This window comes from Populus alba, chromosome 8, assembly GCF_005239225.2.
Source record: "Populus alba chromosome 8, ASM523922v2, whole genome shotgun sequence".
In the NCBI taxonomy this organism is placed as follows: Eukaryota; Viridiplantae; Streptophyta; class Magnoliopsida; order Malpighiales; family Salicaceae; genus Populus; species Populus alba.
Window position 1 is genome coordinate 13,268,472 of NC_133291.1, and position 10,364 is coordinate 13,278,835.

Below are 10,364 nucleotides of genomic sequence, written 5' to 3' on the forward strand. Positions count from 1 at the left end.
CTACCTGTCAGCTACTTGAATCTGATAGGTATGGAAGTCTCTTGTCAAGAATATGCATTCATCCAAGGGCCTTTAAAAGCGAGGGCTGAGGGGTTCCTCACACCCTCCTCCAGAATTTAACAGTTTGCTTGTGCTTAGTCATTGTCTCTGCTGGCTGCAACATGAAGCTTTTGCTCTGAAAGCCAGCAAAGTCTTTGGCCACTGCATATATATCCGGCAAACCGGCAAGTCACAGAACAGCACGGTCACGACTCTTTTCTGGTTTTTCCTTTCTGTATTATGTTGATAATAAAAAGGTTTGTGTTCTAAGCAGAAGCACCTTAGCTAGCGAGACCTAGTGGTGAGTGTTCTTTTTTCTGCTGTTGATTACCAGGTGTGTGTGTGTGTGTGTGTCAGTTCCATCATGATATGAGGTACCAGATCACATGATTATATGCTAATGTGAACATCGATCTCTCCCCGTCTCTGAATGCGTTAATCCGGTTGCTTTTTCTGTTTTGTTTTGTTTTTTCGAAGCCGTCTGCATTCCTGATTGGAACTTTCCGGTTAATATGAATCAATTCCCAGAAAATGAATGCAAAACCACATAACAGAGTATGCATGACTATTGTACATCTAACGAGGAAAAAAAGTTGTGCAACTTCATGTTTTGCAACTTCATGTTTGATCACGCAAGGAGGTGTTGAGGAGAATAAGAAATGATAGTCACCGAGGACCAGAAAGCTCCATTGCTTCTACCACAAGGGAAGATTCTTCTATAAAGTCAGAATATTTTTGAGGCGGGTTTTCACATGATCGGAACCTTGGGGTCTCCACTTTTTGTGAGGCTTCCCATTTCTCAGCTAAACCATCACCTTCTAACATCTTTAGTACTTCAGACATCTTTGGCCGGTGAGAGGGATTAAATTGAGTGCATAAAAGAGCAACCTGAACCATTTCTTCTAATTCAATTCTGTCAAACTTGCCTCTAAGATCCTTATCCACCATGAGATTTAGCTTTCTGTCATGATGGAGCTTCTTCACCTGAAAAAAAGAGCGAAGATGAGGTGGTGTTGATTATCTGAATGCAGAATGATCCCGGATCAGTTTGTTCAGACTCAACAATACTTGGTGGAATTCTTGGAATTTCTGTCATTGAAGAAATTCTATCTTAACTGAAAAGTCAACAACTGAAGTTGATCATGCTTTTTTCTTTTCTTTTCCTGTTAATGTTGTTGGAAACATCTAATGCACCGTTAGGAGCAGATATTGAGGATGCTAACAAGTCGTTGCACAATCTCAAGACATTCCACCTCAAAATGTCCTCAATGTCAAAAGTCCAGAATTTAAGTCCTGAGTTCATCATGTTATCTTTCAATTATTTATTCATGGTTAAAAAAAGCTACAAGGTGATGGAGGGGTGAAGCAGGGGAGGATAGACAGAGAGAGAGTGGAAAGACAGAGAGAGTGTGTACCCAATCAAGCATGACGCCTTTCTGATTTGCTGCCCTTCCAAAATCTAATGCCTTCTGACCTGTGATTAGCTCAAGAAGCAAGATCCCAAACCCAAACACGTCAGTCTTTTCCGATGACTGACCTGTTGATAAATACTCCGGAGAAATATGACCGATGGTGCCACGAACAGCTGTGGTCACATGGGAATCTCTGTGATCCAAAAGCTTTGCCAACCCAAAATCTCCAACAACTGCCTCAAAGTCCTCATCCAACAAAATGTTGGCTGCTTTGACATCACGATGAATAATTTTGGGGTCACATTGCTCATGCAAATATAGGAGCCCCCTAGCTGTACCTAGAGCTATCCTCTTTCTTCTTGCCCAGTCCAAAGCTGGTCGATCATGAGCATGATCTGAAGATGGAACCCACAAACAATGAGATTAAACTCGAGCAGACAATTAGAAATTAAGGAAAGGGGGCTCAACCATGGTAGCTGAAACAGGTGAGCTGATGTGCCAGTTTGCCAAAACAATGATGTGGTTAATTTTCCAACAAACAGAAGTGCCATATCTCATTACATGAAAATTTCAATTGGCCAAAACAGTCAAGTGGGATGATAAGCTAAATTACCATATAGGATGAGAAACTCAACTGTAAAGCAAACAATGAGCTCTAGATGAGTTCATTTAAGAATGTAAACTTAAAGCTAAACTTGCAAAGATATCATTTCCAATAAATGTTTTCTTAAAGGACATACTCGGAAGAATGGAGATGAAACACAGCAATATTAGCTAAGACTGGATTTAAATTTAATTATGAACAACAAAATTCGAAGTTAATTCTGATATGCCAAGTTTTGTATTTTTACATAGAATCTAGTGGCTATTAGGGGGTGGATGCTTGAGATTCAGTCAGAAAAAGGTAAGCTGCCAAATTACAACAAACAGACACTTGGCACCAGGGGAAGAGCATTCGCTTCATTGTGGCAGTGGCAGTGGCAGTAGATAGGTACTGATATGTTGGCAGAGGTTTCACTGGTCCTTGAGTCACCTCAGAAGCTCTTGTGCATCAATGGTGTTACCTTGGTGGTGCACACTGATGACTTAGTCATATGATGTCCGTGCTTGAAAGATTGTCACAAAGGTAATGGCATGGCAATAGTGAGGATGCATCTTTTCTGTCAGTAGATTCTTTATGTGTATACTTGCTATATGGTTTATGACCACATTTGGGGTTATTAGCATGCCACATGCAAGTTTAAAATCTTTAGACAATAAAAATTGGGCAACGATCACTAAGGACTTGAGAGTTCATTTTTACTGACCTCTTAATTGAGATGCTACACTTCCATTCGGCATATAGGGGTAAACAAGAAGCCTTTCATTCTCAGTTGTGCAGAACCCAGAGAGCCTCAGAAGATTTCGATGGACAGCCAAACTAATGGTTTCTACTTCTGTCTGGAATTGGATTTCACCACCAGCAACATTAAAGTCCTTCAGCCTTTTGACAGCCACCACAGTTCCATCATTCAACCATCCCTTGTACACAATGCCAAATCCACCTGTCCCGAGAATATTCTTTGAACTGAAATGATCAGTTGCAGTACGCAGCTCCTTAAATGTATACCTTCTTACATGGCCCAAGCATACCTCTGGGTCATATTGCTCTGACAAACAACAAATAGTTGAGAATCCAGGTTTAATGGAAAGTGCATGAAAAGGAGTAAAATCATAAACAAAATGAATGAAGTGAATCAACAATAATCAAAATTGAAATAAATTTAGAAGAATTAAAAAAATGTAGCTAAGAAAGGTCCTTTGCTTGGCACAATGTTAAGGTTTTTGAGGTGCAACCATGCGGATACAAATTCGAACTTTGAGAATACTATATGCAGATTGAATATCTAAACAAAACACATTTTACAATTATTTGAAACAGCAGATATAAAAGGGTTGTTACTGGTGCGATGGTAAAATTCCTGGACTTGAAACCACTAGAGTATTCAAATTCTCTTCCACTCACCCTCCTTTTCTGTAGCCATGACTATATTAAAGCAGCATTTTCAGAAAATGCAGTACGACATAACAAGTACAAAGGGCAGGTTATCCTGTGAGTTCAGGTATAATTTTGGGGTGAAAGAAACATTATATACAATGTATGACAATCACATTGTCCTATGAGTTCACGTATAGTTTCACTTGGTGTGGAAATAATGCTGCAAACAGTGTGTTACAGTCTAATTTTTTAAGGGATTATATTTATTGTTCTTTTTTCTCAGACAATTAACACTAAAATTCATAGCTGGAGCCGTTATAATGAGTCACAAGCAACCAACTGCATGGCTTTTTCGACAACTCACTTTCGATGATGACAAATGTGAGCATAATAAGAACTATAGTTGGTGCCTTGGTTCCTTGCATTTATAGAACAACCACAGGAAAAATGAAGAAATGAAAAATGGAGTATAAAACTAACCATTGACATCAAAGAAAATTTGCTGGTTGTGTCTATATCGCCACCAAACAAGTAACCCAATAACTATTATGGTGGAAAAGGCAGCACCAAAGCTTGCACCAAAAGCAATAGCCACACGGTGACCATTTGTTCCAGAGTTGGATTGACCTATGAATCCACAAAGAAGCAAAGAACATATATGATCTATCCTTGTGGAGATAAAAACAAACAAACAGAAAAAAGAAATTAAACATATGATAAACACCATTCAGACCATCTGGTGGGACAGAAAGAGGCTCTGGAAAGACAGCAGAACAGCTGTTACTGGCCTTAGGTCCACATATTAAAGGATTACCCGTAACTCTGAAATGAAAAGAGAGTTTGAGATTTCCAATTAAGTAATAAAAAATGTAACTAGTATGAGGAGCAAGCATTTTTCAAAGACAAAGAAACAGCATCTCACTTGAAAGTTCTTGCTGATATTTTTGGCAAGGAACCGCTCAGATTGTTAAATGAAAGATCCCTAAAAGCATAGCATCACTTACAATGGTGAATAGGTATGTTCACAAAACTAGCAACAACTATTAAACAAGCAATCAGTGGGTTGCATAGGTGCAAGGTGGACATACACAAGTGTGAGACCTTTGAGATTGGACAGAGACTCGGGGCAGGGTCCAGTAAGGCTATTGTTATTTAATCGCCTGAATTTCTCAAAAGACAACATGAGGGTAAGAATGTGCGTTAATCTAAATAAGAAATACTCCAAGTCATGCAGCGTCTTCTGAAGAAAACGGAGTAAATAATAAAAAATTTGAAACTCACAGGTAATTCAGGTTCTTGAGGTCCCCCAAAGAAGTGGGCATATCTCCACTAAATGTATTGTTCGAGAGATCAAGTGTCTGAAGCTTCTCCAGCTTGCCAATTGCAGTAGGTATAGGACCTGAAATGGCATTATTCTGCAGCAACCTACATATTTATGCAAGTATGAATCGCATTTCAGTGATACTACTCAAGAATTATGCCATCACTGCTCAGCAAAAACAAAAGGTTATGACTTACACTGATTGCAGGTTAGTGAGATTGCCGATAGACGGAGATAAAGTCCCAGATAAGCTCTGACTGGGAAGTCCCCTATTTAAAATTATAAGGAAAAAAATAAAAACATTCACCTAGTGGCATGGTCTGCAAAAAAAAAGATATATAGGAAGTACATATAAATGAAAATATATATGTACGTAAGAACAAAAGAAGCAACTTACAAAGCAGAAACATATCCATCTAGGGAGCAAGTAACCATCCTCCAGCTACAAGGATCGACAGAATTGATATCCCAATTCTCCAGAACATTATATGGGTCGAGTAGAGCAGTTTTTATGGCCATCAAAGCTACCACTGCTCAAATTTCAATTGAAACAAGTAGCAAAAATCAACACTATGAGCTTCTCCATAAATGAAGTTCCATCAATTATCCAAGAAGATATTTTAAAGCTACGGTGCTTTCAAATCACGAAAATTAATGGTAAAAAATAAAATAAATTTTAAAGTACGAGGATGGGATAATGAGGGTAGTTCAGAAATCCCTTGTAGGCCATAAAAGCATTTAGTAGAGGATAAGATTAGCTTCCTCCAAAAATGAATAATATTACTACAGAAAATTTGCAAAATAACATACTTTTTCTGTGGACAGAAGCTGTAATGAGCAAGAGAAAGTGAGATGGAGAAGATCCCGGGAGAAAGGTCGACTGACCTTCAAAGTTTATACCAGTAGGAGAAAGAGTAGCAGAAGAAATCTCCATCAATGCCAAGACCAGAAATACCACTGTGCAGAACCCAAAACTCCGCCTACTTTCCATGGATACCTTTTGACCCTCACTTCATTCACTTTGCAAAACTCCAACTACTCTTCTTTTATCAAAGCTTGCCCACCAACCCCAAAAGCCATGTTCTGCTATATGAACTTGTTCTGTAATGCAAATAACATAAAAAGATAACTCCTTTTCTTACCCATAAGAATCAGAAGAAGCACATAAAAAAAAAAAAAAGAAGCAAAACCCAATACACTTCAAGAACAAGAAAATGGTCCCTTTTGCAACTCACTTTGATCAAATCTCCAAATGAAACCAAAATCACTTTCTTTCTTATATAACAACGCCCACCTCAGAAAAAAAGAATTTTCTCGAGAAACAAGCAAGCATGATAGTGAAACCTGAAATTCTGAAATCCTAGAGATCTGAGAATGTGGGTTTTAAGTTTTGGTTGATCCCCACAAATTCCACGCTGGCATATGTTTGGTTTCTTCTACCCTTGCCCACCAACCCCAAAAGCCATGTTCTGCTATATGAACTTGTTCTGTAATGCAAATAACATAAAAAGATAACTCCATTTCTTACCTATAAGAATCAGAAGAAGCACATAAAAGAAAAAAGCAAAACCCAATACACTTCAAGAACAAGAAAAGGGTCCCTTTTGCAACTCTCACTTTGAGCAAATCTCCAAATGAAACCAAAATCACTTTCTTTCTTATATAACAACGCCCACCTCAGAAAAAAAGAATTTTCTCGAGAAACAAGCAAGCATGATAGTGAAACCTGAAATTCTGAAATCCTAGAGATCTGAGAATGTGGGTTTTAAGTTTTGGTTGATCCCCACAAATTCCACGCTGGCATATGTTTGGTTTCTTCTACCCTTGCCCTGTTCTGTTCCACTACAGCTCTGTAACTCCACTACCACTGCTATCCTCTTCTTCCTCTTCTTCTTTTTGACACAAAACAACTACACAAGCAAGCAATCTATCTGTGCTTGGTATAATTTTTTATAATGAAAAGAAATATTAGTCATGTAAATTACAGTGACCGACTGTCAGTGAAAGAGAGAGATGCAACCAAGAAACCGAGGACCAAAGCTAATTGCCAAAAAGTGGACACACATGCAGATGTAAGAAAAAAACTGCTCTTAATTTGTCCTATAAAAAAGGGAGCATCGCTTGTACTGCAGCAACTAAAATATTTCTTGCTGGATTTTTATTCCTTTCATCGTAATAGTATTTTTAATTAATTATGCACATCAAGATTAATTATATCCCCAGTTTAGTTTTTTAACAACCGAATTCTAAACAGCAACAAGAGAGAAAACACTCATATTTATATTTATTTCGACTATTTTGAGATTTGTCAAGTATGTGCTGTATTTTAAAATCTATAATAAATAATTTAAGATATTTAAGTTTTTTAATAAATAATTCATTTACAATTTTAGTATCTAGTTATTTTTATCAATAATAAAAATATTTTAAATTAAAAATAAAGAAAATGAAAATGAAAAGCATGTTAGACCGGTTTTCCAAGGAGGGAGAAGTCTTGATAAAAAAAATCGGTGATTAGACTGAAGGGATTGATCAGAGAACAAGAGGATGTCTGATTCCCAAAAAAAGCGAAGTGTTTTGCAGGAAAGTAATCGGGCGGTCACGTGCTTGGATTGCCCTGCCCTTTGTTGGCTTTTTGGCCTTTCACAAATAATTTTTAATAATCATATTTATGTTAAAAGTTCATGTGGCTGGTGACCCACCTCACCCCATACTCGAATTTGATGTTCATGTTCTAACAGAAGGCATCTCCTTTAATCGAATGTTTTTCTTTTTCTTTTTCTTTCTTTTTAACATTTTCTTTGTCATGTAATTGGTTAATTTTTTAAATTGATTCACTTGCTTGAAATCTAAGCTTAGTCACCTTTGGATTGCGAATAATAAATACATAAAATATAAATATATGTTTAATTAAAAATCTAAATGTAGGAATATAAAATAACATGTTTTTTTTATATTTTTTAAATTAATTTTCATGTTTCTAAGATATAAATTATAGTAAACATATATAGTAGGTGGCAGTGATAAGAGCTTGGAATTAATGAGTTTGCTCCCCTATCGTTTTAAGTTTAAGCTTTGTAATTGCTAATATAATAGCCACTGGAAAGCTTATATAATCGTTAACTTTCAGGACCCGTAAAATTAGTTGATGTGCGCACAAACCAATTCAAACACCGGTTTTATATATATATATATGAAGATGTGTTTTTTTTGTATCTATTATTTTTATGTTTTCTTTTCTATATAGAAATTAAATGCTATATTAATATTTATTTTTTTAATTTAAAAAACTCGAATTTCAATTTTTATTTAAATTACCTTCAAAACATTACAATAGTCTAAATAATTCATTTTAAACTAAATATACCATCTAACAGGTCTAAAAATTAAATAAAAAAAACCCTTTATGCATACCAACGAAACTTTTCCATACCTCGTGAATAGTAAAACATGTAATGGTATTTTGTACAAAACACTGTATAAACACCAAATCTTTTTAATTTCTTTTTTATATATAATTATAATTACCAATAATATAGTGAATTTTTGTTTTCTTTTACCATAACGGATATATTATATTCATTTTTTGGACAACAAAATTAACCATTTTCTCTAATCCAATTTTAAATAAGTTATACTCATCTAAACTAGTATGCTGACAATAAATAATTTTCTTTCTAAAATTCAAGCATAATTTATAACAAGTAAACTTTTAATTGCTTCGAAAATAAACATATAGTTGAATCATTTTTTAATGTATAGATATTTAGTGCAACAAATAAGCATGATATGGAGATTAGAGAGGAACAAAACTAGCAAATTAAAGCATGTTTACTAGCATAGTTGTTATTTGAAATCTGTACATGATGTTTTTGTATTTGAAAAGTATTTTTGTAAAATTTTAATTTTTTTTTAATTTTTTATCTTTTTATATAATTTTAATATGTTGATATAAAAAAAATATTATTTTAATATATTTTTAAATAAAATATATTCTAAAATATAATCACTGCTGTAATATCAGACCGCATCTTTTAAAAAAGAGAGCATCTTTTTGAAAAAGAGAAGCAATAGCTAAAAGCAGAACCCCGAGCCCAAGAGTATTTTTGTCGCATCGGGAAAATTCAATATTCTCTATTCCATCATTATTTTATGCACTGATACTGATCTCCACTCAAATAAATAAATGGTAGGGAATTCCAAGAACTATACTCGAGGCTCTTAAGATACCTTTTCTTATTGCATCCGTGTCTTTTTAAAAATTTATTTATTTTTCTTTAAGCTTATTATTTATTTTTTAAAAAAATTTAAAAATATATATTTTTTTAAATAATATTATATATATATATATTTAAATAAAAAATATGTTAAAAAATAAACAACCTAAAGCTAAAAGTATATTTTAGTGGCTTTGGAGAAGGATTCCTAGCCATTATATTTTTCATTTAGAATGTTCAAATCATCAGTTTGTGTATGTTTTGATTAATTTTATAAATTTTAAAATTAATAATTATGCAAATCTCCAATAACTTCTTTGTTATGCTTGTGAAATTTTTTAAAAACCATTTTATTTCCATAAAATTTAAAAATTATGCTCCCCTGTTATTTTTAATGTTATTACATTAAAAATAATTTTAAATAAAAATAAATTAATTAAAAAATATATATTTAAAACACAATTTCAAACTGCCTCAAACTCCCTGTGCAAGTTGTCAAGTCGTCAAGTCGGATCGATTCGCTAGTCCAACATGCATCCTATCTAAATGATAATTTTTTTGTCCCTGAAAGAATCTGGGGCTTGCCTTTTCAGGCCTCAAGGATAAGAGGGATATAGGACACTGTGAATATAGAGTAAAAAAAACATGAATTACATATGACTAAATCTTACAAATGGGGAAAAAGAAGAAAAAAAAAAAAGTTTACTTGAAAGTAAAATGCATCAGGTAATTAACAATATTGAAAATCACAATTCATTTTTACCCTTGAATGCATTTTAAAATTACATTTTATTAAAAAAATATCAATTTAGTATTTTTTATAAAAAATATCTTACATCTAATTACCAAAAGCACAAAATTATGCGTTCACTGGTTAAGGAGGAGCAAACGAATAGTTGAAAAGAACTTTTTGGCGGTGGGATTTTTTGACGCTGAGATAATTTCCTATGGGCCAGTGATTGATGACACGGGCTGTTTTGATGGGCTTGTGGGTCCTTTCCAGGTCATAATAGCCATGGTGGACCAACCTCTCTGACCGACAAACTGTACCTTTGTGATTTGTTTTCTTTCCTGTGCCAGTCTCCTCACCAATCCAAGGACATGTACAAATTCGGTCCCGATGTCACGGATTTACCTGATCGGTGAATTCAAATCCATCCACAACTTGGTTTATGAAATAAAATGATTTGGTTTTATAAAATAACTTTTTTAAAAAAACATTGATATTTACTCGGCAGATCACGCCAAAAGTTTAAACAAATCAACTAAATTAACCGACTTTCAAGTCAATTTTTAAATTGTATAGAAATAAAATCCAATAAGAATTAAACACTACATTAGTTGATTATTGGGTTGGCTAGCTAGACTAGATCTAAGTTTAATAATTATTATTATTA

General features: G+C 34.3%; 1 protein-coding gene across 6 annotated transcripts; it reads right to left on the bottom strand.

Moving 5' to 3' along the window:
* Nucleotides 1–529: 529 nt before the first annotated feature.
* On the bottom strand, nt 530–6,940 carry LOC118037798 (protein NSP-INTERACTING KINASE 3). Of its 6 annotated transcripts, none has more exons than XM_035043930.2 (13): nt 6,477–6,940; nt 6,095–6,237; nt 5,636–5,851; nt 5,148–5,280; nt 4,948–5,019; nt 4,711–4,854; nt 4,518–4,589; nt 4,352–4,411; nt 4,154–4,251; nt 3,910–4,056; nt 2,759–3,100; nt 1,455–1,846; nt 530–1,023 (listed from the first exon to the last, which is right to left on the bottom strand). In XM_035043930.2, the coding sequence occupies exons 3-13, from the start codon at nt 5,739–5,741 to the stop codon at nt 706–708; spliced, it is 1,884 nt and encodes a 627-aa protein (XP_034899821.1). In that variant the 5' UTR covers nt 5,742–5,851; nt 6,095–6,237; nt 6,477–6,940; the 3' UTR covers nt 530–705. The 6 variants fall into 6 exon arrangements, with proteins under 6 accessions (XP_034899821.1, XP_073266980.1, XP_034899827.1 ...); XM_073410879.1 differs by having other exon boundaries at nt 6,279–6,940; XM_035043936.2 differs by lacking the exon at nt 6,095–6,237 and having other exon boundaries at nt 6,279–6,940.
* Between the last annotated feature and the right edge of the window lie 3,424 nt (nt 6,941–10,364).

Excerpts from the sequence above, each read along its gene's own strand:
- LOC118037798 (XM_035043930.2), bottom strand. The coding sequence starts at position 5,741 with ATGGAAAGTAGGCGGAGTTTTGGGTTCTGCACAGTGGTATTTCTGGTC. Across the intron at positions 4,590-4,710 it reads CTCAAGAACCTGAATTACCT|GCGATTAAATAACAATAGCC; the intron begins GTGAGTTTCAAA and ends TGAGAAATTCAG. Across the intron at positions 4,252-4,351 it reads ATATCAGCAAGAACTTTCAA|AGTTACGGGTAATCCTTTAA; the intron begins GTGAGATGCTGT and ends TTTTCATTTCAG.